Source organism: Thermobia domestica, chromosome 1, assembly GCF_964235325.1.
Source record: "Thermobia domestica chromosome 1, izTheDome1.hap1.1, whole genome shotgun sequence".
NCBI lineage: Eukaryota > Metazoa > Arthropoda > Insecta > Zygentoma > Lepismatidae > Thermobia > Thermobia domestica.
This window is the reverse complement of record NC_137454.1, coordinates 382,872,950-382,895,462: the sequence shown is the minus strand read 5'-3', so window position 1 is coordinate 382,895,462 and position 22,513 is coordinate 382,872,950. Positions and strand designations below refer to the sequence as shown.

At 35.6% G+C, this 22,513-nt stretch overlaps 1 protein-coding gene across 1 annotated transcript; it reads left to right on the top strand.

Annotated features, from left to right (window-relative positions):
- The first annotated feature begins 2,851 nt into the window (after positions 1-2,851).
- Positions 2,852-18,496, top strand: LOC145664713 (uncharacterized). The gene is made up of 2 exons (XM_081731584.1): positions 2,852-2,998; positions 11,622-18,496. Exon 2 carries the CDS (start codon positions 11,655-11,657, stop codon positions 12,930-12,932), a length of 1,278 nt encoding a protein of 425 aa, XP_081587710.1. The 5' UTR covers positions 2,852-2,998; positions 11,622-11,654; the 3' UTR covers positions 12,933-18,496.
- Positions 18,497-22,513: the final 4,017 nt, after the last annotated feature.

The following is a 22,513-nucleotide window of genomic DNA, read 5'->3' as shown; positions in this document are numbered from 1 at the left end:
CCTGGAATTCCAAAAAGCGACCACGGGAGATTAGGGGATTTTGGTATGTTGTTTAGGACACCCAATAGAACAAATTTACCAACTTTCAGCTTTAGACTACTTTTAGCACAGTTTGGCCCAAATTTTGTCTAAAATGACTTTGCTAAAATTAATTTTATCACATAACTTCTGTGATAAGAATTGGACACTGAACACAAAGAAAAAAATTTATAAGAAAGAAAAATTTTTATGTCGGTCGAGGCTGGACGTTCTTAAGGCCGCATGTTTGACGAAAACCTAATAAACAAAATGAAGAAAGGTGAAAAGTTGAATAATAATAATATAAATAATAATAATAATAATAATAATAATAATAATAATAATAATAATAATAATAATAATAATAATAAACATGACTCAAGTAAGAGTAAACTCCCTGCAAGTAATAATTCCTTTAACGAATCTATTGGCTTCAATCATTGATGGTTGACATTCAGTTGAATTTGCCAGTTGATTGAATTCTGAATTTGAATCACCAGAATAGAACTTACGGTAGATAATTGTGTAGGGAGTGAGGCCGTATTGCTGTTGTGCTTATGTGTGTGGCGCTCCCCCCTGTTCCCGCACAGTCCACCAGCTCCTAACTACACCGTATCACCAGATTACACCGAAACTCATTAAAATGTATACAAAATGTTGAAACAAAGGGATGTACTATGAGATATAAGTGTATTTTTTTCTATTACATTAAAAATTTTGTATATGGGGAAGAGGGGCGGTAAAATACTATAAATCTGGCCCTGGATACGCTGCACCTGCAAGCTATACCTAGAGATGGGCAGTGGGAATATTCTCAATGGGAAGGAAAATAAAAAGTGGGAATATTCCCGGGTTTTTCCCTGGCATATAAATTCCCGGGAAGGAGTTTATTTCCATTTCTTTACTTTATTTTCGAAATTGTAAGAACCATATTACTAATTACTTTATTTTCATTTACTATGATTTACTTCTAGGTTTTAAATAATTTGGAGGTTAAAAAAAATGAAATTCGCCTACTGTAGTTTATATAACTAATAATATGATTTTTTAATTTCCATTTCCATTTGGACTAGAAAGTAGCAAAGTTCTAATTTATAAATGATGAAAAGGAACCAGTTTGTAAAGTAATCTAGAAATTCTGTAGAGATAGAGGGGAAGTACTATCAGTACACCCCGAATCACCGTCAGTAATAGATGTCGGTCTGTCTGCTGTCTCTGATTCGAATTTCACTCTCTGAGAAAGAATCAGATATTGAATACAGAAATCTCTGTAGTTGTAAATACATTTGCTTTTAAAATGTAATGTTTACATATCAAAATTAGGATTGCTTCTCTGGATGTTTCATTCGTACAGAACCTGTGTTAATTAGGATTTGTTTGCTTCCTTTTACGTGTGTATTCATTTACCAAGCTTTGTTTACGAATTTTTATAACACCGTGTATGTTGTTCGAAATAGCCTATGTTCTTAAATTAGAGATTTAATAGTACACAGAACACAGTAACAAAGCACAGTGTACCTAAAATCAACTTCTCTGTATATACCATCCCAAACACTGGCAACCTAACGAATTTTTCGAGACTAGGTATGCTATCTGGCAGTTACCAACCTAATTTAATTATAACATTTAAAAATTAAATATGATTATAATATTAGTAGTAGGGCCACGTTTAGAAAATGCACTTACATATAAATTTAAACTGTTTAGCCATATAAAGGTATTGGAACTTCTATACCCAATGTTTTCCCTACATATTTACTCGAATAAAAGATATTGTAAATAAACATACGTACATTTAATAGTACGTAATCTTTAAATTGCATAAAATAATCTATATATATAAAAGAGAACGTACAATTCTTTGTCCGCTCATCACGCTAATACGGCTGAACCAATTTCTTTCATTTTTGGGGGGTTATTAGGATTTGGACCCTAGATGGTTTTTATCATATCACTTTAATTTTTAATTACCAGTGTCTTGAGATAATTGACCATTCAGGTGTCCACAAATCCTTTGTTAGTTCATCATAGGTAAAAATAAACGTATTTATATGCAACCCGCATGACCGTGTCACTCGGCGGGTTAACATAAATGACAGGCGATATACAGCGGAAAATAGCTTGAATCTTCTGTTTAAAATTTTTTAATTGATTTGCTTATTTTTACAGACACTTTTACAATATGCCAGCACCGGGATGACCGCAGCGAAGCGGGGCGGGTTAACATAAATGACAGGCGATATAATGTTAAGATTTACTGCAATCTTCTATGGTTTTTATCATATCACTTGAAAGCGAAAAAGTAAAAATTATCTAAGTAACAAAGTTTATTGCGTTCCGGGGTGACCGCAGCGAAGCGGGGTGAACGCTGCTAGTAATAAAATAAAATAATACCGTTCAGAATATAGATTTTAAAGGATCCCCTGGAGACAGCAGTAATAAGTATAGTTTGATAAAAACGAATTTTATTTTGAAATCATAATAGTATAATAGAGTGCAATTTTCTTTGTGTTTGTACATAGATTCCCGGAATATTCCCACTTTTGGGAATCTTCCCGGGAATTTTCCCAGAGAATATTCCCGAAAAATATTTTCCCGTTAATTTATCCATTACTAGCTATACCTGAGAATTGAGCGTCCTTGCGTTTTCTTGTTTTTAAATTCTTCCTTAGAATAGAAAACAAATACAAAGAGCGAACTTCAGCTGACTCATAACGTAATTATTGTAAACATAGCCTCTTTCAAGCAGCAAAAAACAAATATCTCGTTGTTCATTCGTTATTTTTTTCCGCGTATCAGATGCACGTGTGCTGCCATCTGGCAATGAGATTTTTGTCCGCCAATTTTCATCATATGGTGACAGAACAAAATGTGCGTTATATAACTACAGTTGATAAAAGAGGGCCTTCATATAGAGTGAGAGTGTGAATTGTCGTGTGTACTTGTTAGGCGCTCACACGAATATCATCTGGATTTGCAGGTAGATATAGAGTAGTGATTCCTTAATACTTTATGAGCGTTGTCATTTGTAGTGTCTTTATGAAAAAAGGTTTCTATACAGTTAATTCTTCAGAATGGGCTTGCCTTTTGTCAGTGCCCTATTAAAGGAAGCAAGGGTTATCACAAGGGGGGATATCATTCATGACGTCATTGAAACTTTATGTGGGATTAAAAGTTGAGATTTAAAAATGTAACTACTAATCTGCATTTCGTTTAAATATACTAACTGAGGTTAACTTTTAACACGAATATTTCATTTTCTTCCAAAATGCCTGGCTTTTCCAATGCTTGTGTTTGTGACAAAATAAAAGAGCAACTATTTTCGTGATAATTTCACTGCACTTGTCAAGGTTGCCATATTATTACAATATTAACTTCTGTTTTATAACCCAAAAATCGCGAAGTTTTGCAAACTAAAATAGGATATTGTACTCGTAATTTAAATGTAGTATTTTCTGTTCCGGTGTCTTGTACTTATGGTAAACTAAAATATATATTCATTGTACAAAAATGACATGTTTTAAATCAGTTAAAGGATTTACAGAGCCATTGAGATGTTTAAAAGTAGATATTATTTTCGGGGAGGATGACATTTTAGGATAATTGAGGGCAGTGGCGTATTTAGAATTTTGTTTCGGGGGCTATACACAACAGGGGGAAACAGGGGCAATTGCCCGCCTGAGTTTAAGAATTAAGTATATTTTAATCGATTGCCTACTAATATACTAGGAAAAAACGTCAAAGTCGTGTGTCGGTGGACGATCTTACCTCTCAGACAAATATGAAATGACGCTCCTACAAAAACAACTTAACTGATTTCATTTTAGAAAAATCGAAATATTCAGTTTTATCTATGTACGTTTTTATCCGAACGAAAATATTGAGATAAACTGATTGCAGTTTCAGTGGGAAGAATTGCAGACTGCTGAATCTTATGTGATATGATACACACAAAAATTTAGCAGTGAATCTAACTTTTTATTCCATTCATAGAAGAAAGAGGAATGATCTCTTGGCCTACCTAATTTCTCGGGCTACTTACTTCCCCTCTCTTGATTTTATTTAATTCAAACGTTTACCTTTCTTCATAACTAAACGATGTAAATATTTATTTGCTATTAAACTAAAGTCTTGTTATGTTGATATCCGTGAAAAGTTGGTGTGGAACACCAGTTTCGTTTATCAGCTCCTTTTAGTTTTGGTGTTACTTACGACGACCGACTTGAATCACAACTAACAACGGTCGAAGGTATGATAGGAGAAACGAAAGAAAGTAACAACTAAGTAAGAAAAAGAAACAAGAGTAGAATAGACGAAAGAAGAAAAAAGGAGGCTGTTCTTACATTTCATGAAATTTGATAAATTATACAGTATTATTTGCGAGCAAAGAGCATAAGAAAATGGAAAGTAAAATGTATCGCAATTTTGAAAAAAAAAAAAAAAAAATCATTGTTTTTCACGGCACAATATATCACGCCTGATTATAAGAATTCTACCACATTTTGCAAATCTACTAGTTTTGGTCTCTATTTTTCCCCCTTTTAATCAACAGAACATGTGTATTAAATTTAATAAGTTCATTTCGATTTAATTTCTTTTAAACAGCTTCAGGGGTACACAATTGGATGGCGAACTGTGTCCAGGGGTACGCGAGAAAAAAAAATGGTTGAATACCACTGGTTTATATAGTCATTGCTTTGTAGTAAATCAAATAGTACTTATCTTATTTGGATAGGTGAATTATTGTCTTCTTTTTAGCAATTTTATATCATATTTTTTTAGCACATGTATTGAAGTCAGTTAATAATTAAAAGAATATTTTATAGACCATATTTAGTTCTTATATTTTAATTTTGGCATATCTCAGGTGTAGAGACTAGGGATGGCCACATTTTCCGGAAAAACGGAATTTTTTTTGGAAAAACGGGACGGAAAATTTTCCGGAAAAGCGGAAGACGAAAAATTTTCCGGAAAACGGAAGACGGAAAATTTTCCGGAAAAACGGAAAACAGAAAATGTTATTTCCGGAAACCGGAAAACTCTTTTTCCGGAAATGGCCATTCCTAGTAGAGACTAGGATACAATTGATGAATATTGCATTAATTATCATCAGAAATAATTCAGGACACATTAAAAAAAAACATTAGAGCCTCTCTATCTCATCTATGCCCTCGGAAAGTATGGGAACTATCCACCCTCTGACGGAGGAAATTCTCCCTTTGCTTAAGAAAAAGAAGTGAATGACCTCAGCTGTGTTGCCAATTTGTCATTCAGTCGTTTGGTCTTGACGAGTGAAGATCGTAGGCTACTTAGAGTGGCTGATAAGACAGAGCACAGCGAAGCCTGTGAAATAATTCATTGTGGCAACGCTTCCGCATCTAACAATTGAAAGATCTCGGCCGCAACAACTTCTCCCAAGGGCGTCAGTTTCGGGGGGCCAGGGCCCCCCCAAAGCTCATGTGAGCCCCTCATTGTATTTGTGAATAGAACAATATTTGGCATAATTTGAATACAATTTGTCTTAAAATCCTCATATGTGTCTTCTGCATCTGAATGGGTCCTCCAAATTTACAGAGAAATCGGCGCCCTTGACTTCTCCCTCCTCTTTTGAGGGAGGTACGGGAAAACACACATCGACTACAGCATCAGAAGAGGCACAGATCGAATGGAAAGGCTTTAGTAAATGAACAGCATCGACGTTGTAATTTTGCACATCTGCAGGCATCACCCAGAATGCTTGGGCTAGAGATGAAGTGGGTTACTGGGTCGTGGGTCAAGATTTTTGAGTGGGTCATGGGTCGACAGGACCTGACCCACTACGACCCATCGTGACTCATTGACTCACTATGATCCACTATGACCCGCCGACCCACTCTGCTCAGTGCATTGTAGACAATATCTGAACATTGGTGAATTTGTCTACGTTTTACTTTCAATGCTTCCATTCTCTTCCTTTTTCATTTGTTTCTATTTACTTACCTTAAGGCGATCGGTCTGCGCGTCGCTTCTGGGGTACGTCCTAGCTTTTTTCTCACTCACATTCATTTTATGATCCATGTTTGATTTGGCAAAAGTACGTTTACAACCCGCTGCCTACGTGTCGTCAGCCGCCAACCAGGATGACCAGATTTTCTGTCGGTGTTTTTCTCCGCTAATTGAAAGTACTACTACTACTAAAATTGACCAGACTACTGTTACAATTACCAGGAACTACTGCTAAAATATCTACTTTAATACTTTCTCCAAATCTCTCAATTTGCAAATAAATGAATGAAAAGTCCATTTGATGTGGGTCAGTCAGAAAGTTAGTTGCACTCCTTCGTAAATATTTTCGGTCAAAGGCTATTTTGATGAAACTGTGTGGCAACACTGTAGACATGTAGCTATATCGTGTGACGTAGCGGCTTTCACAAAGCAAACAGAAGTGTTTTGACATCAGTCGTAAACATGTCTCGACAGCTGCAAGTGGCGTCCAAATCCAAAATGCATGCAGTGATTCGTTTCTCGTGGTTGAAAAGGTGTAACTACACTGAGATTTATCGGCAGATGCATGAAGTGTATGTGAAAATGCAATGTCACTTCAAGCTATCGCGAAGTGGTGTAACATGTTTGGGAACAGACGTACAGATATTGACGATGCTGAACGCGAGGGAAGACCATCAACTCGACAAATCCGGAAATCGCTGCTTGCATGAATGAATGAATTCTTGCAAACAGACGCACAACAATAGACTAAATCGCAAATTAACCACTCGAATGATGAGATGAAAGCTCCAGTCCGAAAATGGTTATCGGGCATTGAACGGACGGAATTTCTTTGCAGAAGGCATAGACAAACTTGTACCACGCCTTGACAAATGCTTAAATAACGGAGGTAATTACGTTGAAACGTAAATTCTGAATGAAACTTTACGATATAAATAAAGTTATGCAAGTGCGCCCATCAGGGGGGGGCAAGGTGGGGCGCTCGCCCCCGCTATAGGAAATTGTACTTGGGAATATCGAAAACCCAATAGAATTTTTGCATTAGTTACAGCAAAATTTAAAACTGTATTTGAAATATCGCTTATACTTGCCCCCCTTGGAAACCACAACATGGGCGCCCTTGAAGTTAGGTCTATTGTAAAATTTCTATTCTGTTTTATTTTCTTAAGCAGTGCAACTAACTTGTTGACTGACCCTCGTATGTAAACATTGAGAACATAAACAACAAAACATTAACCGTAATTAGTATTATGGGATTTGTAGTTGATACTAATTAATTATTAATCCTGTTTGTAAATGCAGTTACGAATAATTCTGTTAATTATAAGGTAAGTAATTGCTCAGTTTAGACCTTACAAGACGGTTTAAAGTAATTTTCTGTTTTTTTTTTTTTTTTTTAAATCCTTTTATTGCTACGACCAGGCTTCGGGTTTAAAGCAGGGATGCAAATAAGCAGCAAAATTTTACTAGCCCAAGAGAAAAAGCTACTAGCCTACATCTCACAATAGAAATAACTTACTTACCATCGGTATTATATTAAATACTCGCCAGCACCGATGAACCACTCGCCCCGGGCGAGTAGGCGAGTGGTTATTTGCATCCCTGGTTTAAAGAGAGTGTGTTGATATTTCTTGGGCGATAATTTAATGTCCTTTCCTACACAGTTCACGATCTATTATTTGAAGATAATGAATTAGCAAGGACAATAAATAATAATAAAAACAACGGTAATAATATTTAAGTTACACCGTGCGAGTCAAGCTAAAATGAATTGATTCACTTTCAGTTCTTTTTCTGATTTTTTCCCCAACGTTTTTGTCACAGCATGCGACGGATGAAGTTCCCTCGGGTTCTAACATTACGTTTGAAATGAATTGACAAGTCTAAAAATTATTTTCCTCTGAATTAACCTGTCATTTCTGACCGTCCAATATTGGATGCTATGCACTAATAAGTTAAGCACTCTTAGTCTTCATGTGTATGACAATGTTTCGCCGTCGGGTCACACCGTATCTGTACAGACCTGTTGGATTATAACTTTGACTGTATCTGGGTCATGGATCATTAATTTCGTGACTTATTCCATCATTGACGCGAGATACCCGTAGAATCCTAAGCAGGATGGCTAAGGAAAGGGATGGATCTATGGGTTAACCTGGAAAATGGGGGGAAAATATATAAAATCAGAATGAAGAAGAGCTGGATAAGGACAATGCAGAACATCTTCATTTCCTTCACAAAGTATACAAACGGTCATGTTGCAGATTCTTCCAAACAAAAACACTGTACATTTCGTGTATATTTTCCATTAAACCGATTTGTCCCACCCTTGATTTTATATCCTAAGGTCCAAACCATAATTGATATGAAATTCCGCTCCACCCTTGATTTTATATCTTGTGATACCATAGTTGATACGAAATTCCACTCCATCCTTGATTTTATATCCTGTGGCCTATACCATAATTGATACGAAATTCCACTCCATCCTTGATTTTATATCCTGTGACCTATACCATAATTGATACAAAATTCCACTCCATCCTTAATTTTATATTCTGTGACCTATACCATAATTGATACAAAATTCCACTTCATCCTTGATTTTATGTCCTGTGGCCTATACCATAATTGATACGAAATTCCACTCCATCCTTGATTTTATATCCTGTGACCTATACCATAATTGATACGAAATTCCACTCCATCCTTGATTTTATATCCTGTGACCTATACCATAATTGATACGAAATTTCACTCCATCCTTGATTTTATATCATGTGGCCTATACCATAATTGATATGAAATTCCGCTCCATCCTTGATTTTATATCTTGTGATACCATAGTTGATACGAAATTCCACTCCATACTTGATTTTATATCCTGTGGCCTATACCATAATTGATACGAAATTCCACTCCATCCTTGATTTTATATCCTGTGACCTATACCATAATTGATACAAAATTCCACTCCATCCTTGATTTTATATCCTGTGACCTATACCATAATTGATACAAAATTCCACTTCATCCTTGATTTTATATCCTGTGGCCTATACCATAATTGATACGAAATTCCACTCCATCCTTGATTTTATATCCTGTGACCTATACGATAATTGATACGAAATTTCACTCCATCCTTGATTTTATATCCTGTGACCTATACCATAATTGATACGAAATTCCACTCATCCTTGATTTCATATCCTGTGACCTATACCATAATTGATACGAAATTCTGCATTAGAACTTCCTACATTCTTGAGTTGTTCGTTTTAAGTTTGCACCACATATTCTTCTGAATATTGTGTTTCGAAAATTCTTCAACTTGTACTGCTCAACATAATGCATCTCTGTTACTTTACGATAATGCAGCGCATCAGCTATACTTTATATTTTGTACGTTCCTAATGTATTTTTTGATACGACCGAAAAGACGTTGCATAAGAAGAATTTTATCCAAAGTACATGGGAGATATACAGTTGTGACGTTTTCTTGAGACACTGTATGCAGTTCACCAATAATTTTGATATGGTAATCTTAGGCTAACGGGAATTTATGCTTACACCGATTACTACTCAATATACACTTTGCAGTGGCAAGTTTGTTGTTCGGAATGCTCTTCCGATAGTGCACTTCAGTTGCAGGCCTTCGTGTTACCATTGTCATTTGCAAGGAACAAATTGGTTTCGCTAATTTTTCGTTAATTGTCCGTTGAATGATAAACATTCTCTGGATCCACACACACAAAAAATCCGTGGAATCTTTGTAAAAGCATTGTACACTCCCTCACAACTAAGTGTAATATTGTTGAACATTTTTCTTCCTTCAGGAAAAGGCGTCTGGGAACCAGAAAGCGTCTTTGACCCTTTCGCCTCGATCAATAATCTTTTATTCATATGTGTGTCACCAAAAATTTGTCAAAGTTCAAAATCTTAAGACTAATGTAGGAGAGAAATTTGTTTTGGATGTATAATAATTTATGTGAATGATAGTTGTTGCTGTAATCGTGGCAATAAATATAGATATTGAAATAAGACTATGATATACTTACAATTGTATTTTTAACGTATGAGCTGGCAACACTACTCGCAATCGAGTAGAAATTGTAAACTGTCTGTTGATCAGCTTCAGAAGAAGGCTTCTCAACTGTACATAATTTAAAATCATAATTCGGAACCCAAAATGACTCATTAATAATACATCATATTGAAATGGAATAACAGTGAACCGTTGTGCATTTTTTTTTCGCTTCGCACATATAAAATCTTAAATCTACAGCAGAACGAAGGTTTAGCATAGAAAGCACCTTTTAGATTGTGTGGGAAATGTATCGATGGGTGAAAAGGTTTTTTAAGATGGACAATAAAATGTTATTTGTTTCCCATGCCTAGATTATTAACGAGTCTCCTATCTGGACTTCGTCACTGACATATGGTCTCCGGTCATTAATCATTACACTTATTCATACATTCGCTCCTCTGGCTCAAACACTGTCTCCTTGTTAAACTGTCATTCTTCTGTACATTTGAAAAGGATTCAGGCCCTCAGAGCTTTAAAAAACTACAACTCTTATTTGCTCTTTCATACTGCATGTTCATAGTAAAGAGTCATATTATTATATAGGGTGATTATTTAAAACTCATGGACTTCATAGGTTTAGAGTTTCTAACTGAAGTCCGATTTTCATTAGGTTTGTGGCAAATAATCAAAGATTTACGGGATTATATGTTTACTGGTTTAAATTTATCTCGGGTAATATCGGCAACGCCTCAAGAAAAACAGCAAATATTCGCCAGTGTACCATACAATTGGAATAAGGTGCGATTTCGTGCGGGGGATTGAGTTTTCTCCGTTAGATGGCAACCTCACCAAAGTCAACTAGAAATAGGAAACTGGGTCCTTGTATTAGGAATTCTTGTGCTGTCTGTCTCAGACAGGAGCACAATATTCTTGCTAGTGAATAAATTGGAAGTTACAGAATTGCTTCCAAGTGAGACAGGAAAACATCGGATCCCGCAGACAGGTGTTGTGGAAGATGTCAGTTATCGACTCTTAGGTCGGCCAAGAAATATATTGTCTTTGGGTATCACTAACACTTAATTTGTATTCTGGAATTCTGCCTAAAATTCCAAAACCTCATTCCAATTGTAAGGTACAATGGCGAATATTTGTTGTTTTTCTTGAGGCGTAGCTGATATTACTCGGAATGAATTGAAACCAGTAAACATAATCCCATAAATCTCCCATCCTTCCTTGATCATTTACAACAAATCGCTTGAAAATTGGACTTTAGTTAGAAATTCTAGACCCAAATGAAATACCGGTACATGAGTTTTAAAAAAAGAATCATCTGTACAAGTTATTGCAAAGGTGAATACTCTGATCTTACGATCTCATATAGAACAAATTGCTAATGGATTATTTTGTGTACCGAAACAAAATTTTTATTTCAAATAAATTTCTATACCTTTGGAATAATTCGTACTGTCTTGGTCGTCTTGATAAAACATTGTCATCTAATACTTAAAACCAATGAATATAAAGTACCATACTTTTTTTCAACATGTTCCTAATTTATTTATTTAAAAAATGTATTATATTCTTCTAGAATAGTGTCCAAGGCGAATATATCATCCCAGACATGCCTGAGACGAATCCATCGTCAGATGTTCGCACAGCACATTCCTGGCTAAACAGTGACTTCTTCCAGACAGCCTTACGAAAGAGTGAGAATGATCCTCAACTGAAGGTGAACCAATGCCAAGTCTATGCTGGGACTAATGTAGGGGACAACTATGCCACTATTGTCTATCGCTCAACAGTGGACGCTGAAACAAAAATTGGTAAGAAACAGTATAAATTGGTCATCAAGTGCGTTCCTGAAAATGAACTCCGAAGGCAATTTGTGATAGATATGGACGTGTTCCGCAAAGAAGTAACCATGTATGATATGGTGTTCCCTACATATGTAGAGTATCAACGAAAGAAAGGTTCTACAAAACAACTTTTGAACTGTCTTCCACGTTGTATTTACACCGTAATGGATGACGACAAGGACGCCATTGTACTTGATGACTTGGGTCCTCATGGTTTTAAAATGGGGGAAAGAAAGAAGGGTCTTGACTTCAATCATTGTAAGCTAGTATTTTCGGCGTTAGCCGAACTCCATGCGTTTTCATTCTCAATCAAAAATGAGAATTTAGAAATGTTCAAAGAAAATTTTAAACTTTTTCGGGAAACCCTGTACTGTGAAGCAAATAGAGAACTATTCGGTGATTTTCTGAAAGCTCAAATGGGTTATGTAGTTACAACAATAAAAACGTTTGGTGGTTATGAAAGATTCATTCCAAAATTGGAAGAGTTGATAACAACGATCTTCGATAGATTAGTGGAATTTTGTCGTCCAGTAGAACCCGTTACTGTTCTTTGTCACGGTGACTGTTGGGTGAATAATATGCTATTCGCTTATCGTAATGATTCCAAAACACCATCGCAAGTGAAACTGTTAGATTTCCAGATGGCTCGTTATGCGTCACCGGTCCTTGATATTCTGTACTTCTTGTACTCAAGCACTACCAAACAACTCAGAGATGACCACCTGGAAGAATTGTTACATATCTACCACAACACGTTCAGTGATATTGTTATGTCCTTTGGTTCAGATCCTAGTGTAATATCTTTTGAAGTGCTCAAGAAAGAAATGGAAGCAAACCAACTATTTGGTTTCCTATCAGCTTGCAATGTTTTGCCGATAATGCTGGCGGAAAACGAAGCAATCCCTGATATGGATTCAATGACAGAAGAAACTATTAAGAACCCGGAAACCACTTTCAAAATGGACGCAGCATTCCGGAGTCCAGTACTTCAACAGCGACTCAAGGAAATGTTAGATGAAATGGGGGACAAGATTCTGATATAGTAGTGTTGTTGTAAACAATGTAAATTCGTGCTTTACCTAAAAGTAATTCTATTAGCAGAAAATATTTAGTACAAATGTAAAGTATTTATAATTCTGTATAGTATTCGACAGGAGCGGACAACGAAAAGTACATGTGTAGCTAAGGCGACGTAGATATTTCCTAAGTGTTAAGCTGAGTGTCAAAACGTGTTTGATATCTGAAGGTAAAGCTATGGGAAACTACTATTCAAACAATTTTAAGTGATATATTCAGGACTTCACATTTCAAAATATTATACCGTCTATTGAGGATTGCTTCCAGTTACCAACTTCTAGCACAAGGTAATACTCGTACGTGTTCTTCATAATACAACGTACCATTATTTCCTCATGTAATGTACAGTATGTCGAAACATAGCGCATTCTAACTGGAATAGTATAGTATTATTCGTAATTCCCTCCAGCACTTTTAAAATCTTCGGATGTGAGCCTTTCAAGCACCGCAACCCTTATAATGTGAAGTAATTTCTACAATTTTAGGCGATTCACAGTGGATCAGTGGATCAGTGGTAAAGCGCTTACCTCTAGCGCATGGGTTTTCTCGGAGATCTCCCGTTCAGTGCACAATCATAGGACGTTAAACTTTAAAAAAAAAATTGAACGGGTTTAACAACGTTCAGTTGAAATATTTCAGTTCCTAATTGATAAACACACGAAACAGACAAAATTTTACCTTGCATTGTCCGTAGTTTACCTTAGAGTATTACGTCACAGCCATTATAAGTATTACGTTAGAGCTATTGACTTTTCCATATCCATTATTATTTATACGTTTTTAATTTTTGTATGTTTTTCTTCCCCTCCTCTAAAAATACTGGGGCAAGAAACATTCGTTTCGACAGAACTTTCTATCTTAATTCCCCTTCCCCCAAAAAAGTATTATTTAGCTAGAAAGTTCTGAGTTGGTGATACTGTTTACAGAAAGATAGGTTGTACGCAGTTAAAAAGGAGAAACTGAACATTCTTTACATTGTGTATCTTTAACAACGTGGAAGATTCCAACATTGATAAAGGAGGTAACAGGTAAGCCTACACGAGAAACGAAATAATTGGATAGAACGCTCTCTATCTCTCTCACACACACATAATGCATAGTTTCACCCACGAATAAGTCCTAGAAGTTCCTTATCAACTGCGTGTTGGGTTTTATTCAGTCCACTTGAAGGTTAATATTTTGAATGACCCTCAAATAAAGAGGAAAACAAACACGCGACAAAAGGCTAGTCTGTGTACAACCAGAATCAACTTCTACGTCATAAGCCGATTCCGCATGGTGGCTGAGTCTTTATACAATTACTTCATGCTGGATTCAACTGTGTTTGACACCAGCATGAAGTCACTGGAACACCAATGAACATTCCGCGAATTACTTTAACCATATTAATTCCATCAGTACATTTATAATGATTCGCGTTTTGTGCAAAAATTCATATCAGTACATTTGTGTTGATTCACATTCAACTAAGCGAGAGTCTACTGCCATCTAATGTAATCAAGGATATTATAAAATATAGGATCTGTCCTTACAACAAAATCTTGAAGCCATACGTCACAGTTTCGCCACCCCTACTCTGCCCACTCTGCCCAATACGCTGGTGCAGAAAACGTCACTTCCGCTTCCTCTTTAGCTAGCTGGTTACAAACAAACCAGCTTTGAGCGGGTTATATAAAGAAGTTTACATGGTACTCGCCTCTGAAAATGATTTGTTCCGCTTTCGAATGTAACCGTAACAGTTTAAGAGTAATTGACTACAGAATGATTAAGAAATCAAATCAAATTAGAAATATTGTACTACCTAATATATTAAAGAGTAACTATAAGAAAGCCACACTATACAACAAGCGATATAACGATTAATTATTTATTGGGCGAACAATCTTTTTGAGGAACACTTTCTCTCTTTGCACATTTTGCCAGGAAGAAATTAAAATAGACTCTACACATATTTTTACCAAAAGCACCCTTGCTCTGTCTTTTTTTTTTTTTTTTTTTTTTTTTTTTGTATGTTTGTGACATTTTAGGCTAATTTCGCTATTTAATATATATTAATACTCAGAACACTGCAATATCTTTTCTTAGTAAACTGATAACTGAACCACACGTTTAGGGACACTATAGTGATGCCCACCCTCCTCATGTCCATGACGCACCCCCACCTCAATTGCCTACCCATAGGTGTTCTTCCTTGAAAGAAAATCTTTTCGATTAATTTTTACCCCTCTCAAACATATTTATATAGATTTTTAACCCCCCAAATATTTCGATGACGCAGTTTGCGTCATAGACCCCCCTTATGGGCACCCCTGCTATAATCTTCAAACAATGCCTACCTCAGCATGGAGTGTGATACTCGCCTGCCTTCGCTCTCTCCGAACCTCACCAGCGCAAGTTCGATCACAATTTTACCCTTGTGGTAACATATAAATTATGTGTAAAAATTTGAAACACTTGATACAATTGACATTAGCAGGCAATGGATGATTTTAGAACTGGTAAATCGCCGTTTACACATATACGTAAGACAACTGCATTTAATTAAGTACAACTAACCTAACTGTACCTTACTACATATGAATGTTGGTAACAGTTGTTCTTTCAGAAAAAAATGTTCCGGAGGGGCAGTCTTACTATTCTGAGAGTCCCTGCTGGTACGATTCTATTTATTATTATATTATAGACATATTATTTTGGTCTCCTCCGGAGGGACAATCTCAGAGCTCTGGGAGGAAGAGCAGTGCCACCCAAAAACATATCTGAACACCCATGAAAGAAACACTGGTTGGTAAGTGTATAGTACAGGCAATATAGTAAAGTTTAAACCGGACTTGTTAATTTGTCTAATTTCGTTTGACCTAAACTATAATTGCTCCATCCTATCGATCTACGTTAATACGCATGAAGAATACAGGATCATTTTTTGAAAATTTACGTCTAAAATGCGCTAATCTACGGAAATAGTTATGTGGAAGAAAATTATTTACGTAGAGGGAGAACATAAAAGCAGTGTTTAAAAAGGGTAATGGTTACTAAGAAATTCAAATGCAAATCCACCGTAAGGTTCTAGAACACAGGTCCCCCCATATAGGTTAATAGCTAGGTTGGTTCCTTTCTGTACCAAAGCTTAATATTTAATTCAAATAGTATTGCCGAGCTAGCGTTAGCGAGTGAAGGCAGGTTAGATCCCCGAAGGGCACGTTGCTTTCTGTCTTTATTACAGACAAATGGGAACGGGGACCTGTGTTCTAGAACCTTGTCCAAATCCACTTGTGGTGATTACTACTCCAGGTTGGTGTATGATTTTCGTACCTGTCTTTCTTTCTTTGCACACATATCAAACTTCACTGATCTGCATGCTCCCTACAGGTGCACCCTTACGGGCACTCGAGTTTCAAGCGAGCTCGAATTATCATAAATGCCGGTATGTTACAAATCTGTACGTCGTTCGTGGCAGACGCAAAGAAAATAATAATTCAGATAAAATTAGGACATTATATAAAATAGAGAATTATATCTATTAAATAATTATTTCTGGTGACGCATTTCAACTTTACCAGAGCCAAGCAAGGAATGAACACTTGCTAACAAAAGAATGAAGAATAAATTAGAAAACTATTTCCACGAAGAGATGTTAAGTTTCTGAGATCAAGTATTCGTAATTGTATATTATAAAATACATTGGTTATTCTAGCGCTGTATTCTTTCGCTTCGAATATCTGATCCCCATTTATTTAAAAATCAACTTTCTTCCATATTAAACATTTTCACTGAAGCTAAACAAACAATATGACAAAAGTATATAGCATTCAATTTTCAGTAATTTTAATTAAGCTCAATCCAAAATTATTATTAAGGGACGCTCATGTACATACTTAGAATTCGCTTGTTGTCCAGCAAGTTATCGGCGATTGCAGTAAATAAAATGTAGATTAATTTTGTTTCATATGATAAAATATAGGCTTCTTATACGCATAAAGTAAATATATTCACTGCTATTAGTTAAATCAGACATTTCAGCATACTATATTGAGAATATTTCACAAGACTCAGCAGTTTCAATACGACACCATTGAAACTGCCTTAACAACCACCCTAGCAACGGTTTGTTTGTAACCAATATGGCTGCGCCCAGTAAAATTCACAGCAGACGACTTCAGCAGCGTATAGGATCGTAATGTTTTTAGCCAACAATCACGGCGGAAACAAAAATAGCCAATCAGATGATGCAAGAAACGAGAATAGCCAATCAGACGGCGATGCTCGGTTGTTTTTTGGCTTCATTGATTTAATAGGATGAAGCTACATATGGGCAGATCCTCTATTTTATAACATCCTTGAATGTAATACACTAGACATATAATCAAGGATGTTATAAAATATAGGATCTGCCTATACAAGAAAATCATGAAGCCATACGTCACAGTTTCGCCACCCCCACTCCGCCCACTAGGATCGCAATGTTTTGAGCCAACATTCATGGTGGAAATAAGAGTATCCAATCAGACGTGCCGATGCTAGTTTTCTTTTTTGGGCTTCATTAAGTTAATAGGATAAAGATACATATGGGAAGATTCTCTATTTTATGATATCCTTGCATATAATGGTGCAATATATAAAATATGACGAAATTACTTTTATGCAATGCCAATAGATGTTGATTGTATTATTTAGCTGAGCATTAGATAAGTTTGTTGGAAGATTTCTCCGCTACATTTCATCACTATCCATTATTTTCGCATTAAAATTACTAATTACAAAACAATATTATTTAGATACAACAAAATTCAGATATAGGTGACTTAAATCTAGTTCTGCATTTGAAGATATAAATTTTCAAATTTAGGCTAAGACAGAAAAAAGAAGATATTCTTATTTGTAATGTGAAGTGCGTATGTGCCTAGTTTCATTATGTTCTTCCACTTTCATTAATTCATTGATCATCACCTTTATTGATGTTAATTTTAATTGCACCAGACCTGTCGTTCCTATGAGCTACAAATGTTTTATAGTTACAAATGTTACATAGTTTTATGTATGTATATAGTTTGATACATATATTTAATCAGGAGTGTAATAATTCCATGACAGCACTAGTTCAAGTTTTCTAAATTGTCCATAAACTCAAATTGATTACAATCTGTAATTGTCTCTTGTTTCATTATATTATCTTTCTATGGTATATAATATATTGACCGCCGCCATTTGTATGAAACACAATGCTGAAATTAGTACTAAGATAGATTTATCTCTTTGTTCTTATAAATTGTATTAAATATTGACACGAACAAAATATCGTATTGCCTTAAGTGTTAACAAATAAATGAATTACGTTAACTTGAGTTGAATTGGTTATAAATTGTAAAGTAATTAGGTTTAAATATGAATTAGACTAATTGTCAGTTGTTCATCAAGACACGTTATTTCGGTTTATTATTTGCGTATTTGTCACTGTGTACTGTAAACTTGATTATTTTTCACAATTAATGAAATTTGTATAAGTATTGGTCCAAATGTAAGAATTATAAAGCTCTGAATTACTTGTACAGGATTTTAAAAGCCAATCACACAGAACAAACACCCCTGTCCACATACACGCCATCGATTTCATCTCCTTGTGCCACTTGTATGGTCTTGACCAATGCTGAAGATACTATTGAATATCTATGCTATTATATTGTGAAGTTCTCCTTATGTAGAGGTAGGTAGAGCTTGGCAGAGCAAATTATAGTCCGGAATCGTCTCCCACCACTACCGGTTTTTTATTATTTAAAAAAAAACACCTTTAAACAGTATTTTACAGAAATACTACAATGATATAACTGCTCTAATATAAGGTAGAGAAAAGTGTCCCAAGACCCGAGCAGTCTTGGGCAGAATCTCCACAGAACTCCGAAGCAAGCTAAGTGTAGTGGATTAGGAATCCACAATGCCCCGAAGCAAGCAGAGAGGGGGTTAAGAGCCACAGAACTCCAAGCAAGCTAAGTGACTGAGGTTGGAAATCCCGACAGAGCTCCGAGCAAGGTAAGTGGGAGTGAAGGAAGCCTAGGGTTCCGAATAAAACTAGAGGCTTTGGGTTGGTTATCGTCTAGAGCTGCGGGAAAGCCGAAAGTAACAGCTGTCCATGGAATTATCTCGGTTATATAGGCTCTCTAGGTGAGACGGTGGTGGTGCTGTTCCCTCATCGTCATGTGATTGGTGGTGTCACTGTTGTCTCCGACGGCTGCAACTGTAATACTCCATAGTAAGGTGCACGTGCTTGTTGTTTATAAATAGGAGCACGTGTAGAATGTTTGTAAACAAAAGTATATGCTACATTGCAATGTAAAATAGTAGAAATGTGTAACTCATCATCAATAAGGCCATACGACTATAGGTAGAAACGTGAAAATGGGAGAAGAGACTCCTTTTGTTACAAAGGTAAAGGATAATGAGGGAGTTTTGGAAACACACATTCTAAAAAGGGTTCAAAATTTCCCTTAAGAATAGTGTATCTCATGAATCCCTGACGTTAGAGAAATGAAATTCGGCATATAAACTTCTCATTAAAAATAAGGGAAAATATGTTTCTGCATTTTTTTAAAATTCCATTCCAAAGGGGCGAAAGAGGGACATTTATAAAACACTTAAATTTCCCTTTGTTTAATTAGAAGGGCCGAATGTGAGGACTCACTTAAATTGGAGATGTGAAATTTGGTATATAAACTCTTAAATACAAATAATAACATACTTATTCCAGCATTTTAGAAAATTCTACTCCTTAGAAGGAGAAAAGGTGGTCATTATTATAACATCCAAATTTCCCTTTCGTTATTGAGAAAGTTCTCATGGTGAGAAATTGCCTAAGTTGGAGATGTGAAATCAGTATATAAACTGTTAAATAAAAATTATTAAATACGTAATTTAACGTCTGCGAAAATTCCGCTTCTAAAGAAGGTAAAAGTGATATGCCTAATTTATATATTATAATTTCCCTTCATTTACTCAGAAAACACTTAACGTCAGGATTTGCTTAAATTGGAAGGGTGAAGTTCGTTACACAACTGTAACTCTTAATTAAAAATAAGGGAAACACTTATTTCAACTTCCTCGATAATTCCATTCCTGAAAGGGGAAGAGGGCAGTATGACCGATTATATAACAGATTGCAAGTGATTCACTGAAAATTTAGGTCATATTTATATGTCTGGGAACATGATATTTGAATTTAGAACTAATTTTGTAACGATGCCACTGAATAAGGAAGTAAGTTTTAAAATATATATGCTAAGGGACGTTTTCATCATCCTGCCATTACTGGCAGTTTACTATCCGCAACTGAGAAGCTTCCATGCTCCACGGTCTTCCGCTAACCTCTTCTTCATTAACGATTTTTCTGTTTTCGTAACTTCCATTAATTGAAGTCTACTCCGCTCTCTTCCGTCCTGAAGCCGGATAGTATCTACAAAACGCTATTAAATAAACTTAATTTTGTTATTAGATGCTACCTGGTTTACTTTCTACATTTTTGTTATTAGATACTATCTGCTCACTTTCTACATTTTTGTTGTTAGATACTACCTGGCTCACTTTCTACATTTTTGTTATTAGATACTATCTGCTCACTTTCTACATTTTTGTTGTTAGATACTACCTGGCTCACTTTCTACATTTTTGTTATTAGATACTGTCTGCTCACTTTCTACATTTTTGTTATTAGATACTACCTGGCTCACTTTCTACATTTTTGTTATTAGATACTATCTGCTCACTTTCTACATTTTTGTTGTTAGATACTACCTGGCTCACTTTCTACATTTTTGTTATTAGATACTATCTGGTCATTTTCTATATTTTTGTTGTTAGATACTATCTGGCTTACTTTCTACATTTTTGTTATTAGATATTACCTGCTGGCTCACTTCCTACATTTTTGTTGTTATATATTACCTGGCTTACTTTCTATATTTTTTTGTAATTAGATACATTCTGGTTCACTTTCTACATTTTATTAGATAACACCTGGCTCATTTCCTGCATTTATGCTATTAGATACTACCTGGCTCAATTTCTACATTTTTGTATATCTTAAAGTTATTCACAACAATTAAAAAAAAAACTTGGGGTGAGGATAACGAAAGCTTAAAACAAGGAAACAAATACAGTAGAACTCCTCTCGTCTGCCCTCGGTTGGTCCGCCACCCCGATTGATCCGACCGTGCTCGAGCCAAACTTGTCCCGACTCTTCGGTGATTCACGAGGCCCATTGTGGTTTCTGCCGTCGCGGCGTTGTTGTTTACTTGTGTTACTGCATATTCGCTTTAGTGCTCCGTTATCTCTTGTATCGTTTCTTTTGTCGTGCGTGTTTTCTGCACTGTACTAACGTGGGCTACAAATTTCTAACTGGAATGACTTAGTATCTTAGAAACTTTTTATACCTGGGGGAAAAGCGTAGCTCATCTGTAATTTGTAACACCGTGTATTTAGACAACTCAAGGATGAATTTAACTAATCTTCTTAGGATAAGAAATGAAATAATTAATTTCTTTTGGATATTTTTGACATCACACCACAAGCTATCAGGACTCGAAATGGTTTTAACTAGAAAAATCTACTAAATCGTAATGGCACAGAAACTTAACCATTATGATTATCCAACATCGTAAATAGATGTAATACTCACAGGTAGTTCAGCTATGAAAATCTCCAATAGATGTCTTTACACTATGCGATGTTAATTACAACTCCCCAGTCTACTCTCCGTCCTCAACCAGCACAACCCCTTTCCGGGATTCAGGTGCTTCCTGGTTGTAGTGTAGAGCTTAGCTCAGGTTTCCTTATGAAATGTCTTACTTTGTTATTTCCGTATAGGAAAACTTCTTATAATTGTGGTGTGATGCCTACGTTATCTGTTTTTATTTTCCTAAGCAGTTTGAATATCGCTTCCTTGTTTTATAATAAACAAAATAAATTTACAAAATACGTGTAAGGATTTTGGGTACTTTACAGTACTGTGCAGTTTTCAGTACTTACTGGTCGTTTGTTTTTACTGTAGAGAACAATACAGTCATTTTTGAGTTCAGAAATTGTTTATCTTAGTGTGGATCCGTATTTTTCTGTATTTTCTGATAATCCGACCTTTTTTGCGTTCCGACTATGCCCCCAGTTCAGGATTAGAGGGGTTCTACTGTAACTTCCTTATATGAAAAGGTATGGGTCTGTTGTGTGTTTACCGAAGAACATGCATCAAAAGAGATTCAACTTAGGTATAAATTGTAAACGCGCCCCATTGATCCTTGTAACTACGTGCAATAATCTTAAAATATCCAGTAATGATATGATTAAGCCTTTTTGTATTTCTTATCGTATTGATCTTAAGAACTGTGTTATCATTTGTTGGGCAGAGAAGTTTCCTTCATAAGTCACTGAACTTTGAAGAATCATGAACATAACAAATACAGCTGAAGTGCTTGGTTGAACTACGTATATACATAGGTGTTTAAGCTCAAAAACAATATAAATAACACGAAAACCTCATTTTTCCCTGTACTCCTTTTATTACTTAGGA

Excerpts from the sequence above, each read along its gene's own strand:
- LOC145664713 (XM_081731584.1), top strand. The coding sequence starts at position 11,655 with ATGCCTGAGACGAATCCATCGTCAGATGTTCGCACAGCACATTCCTGG.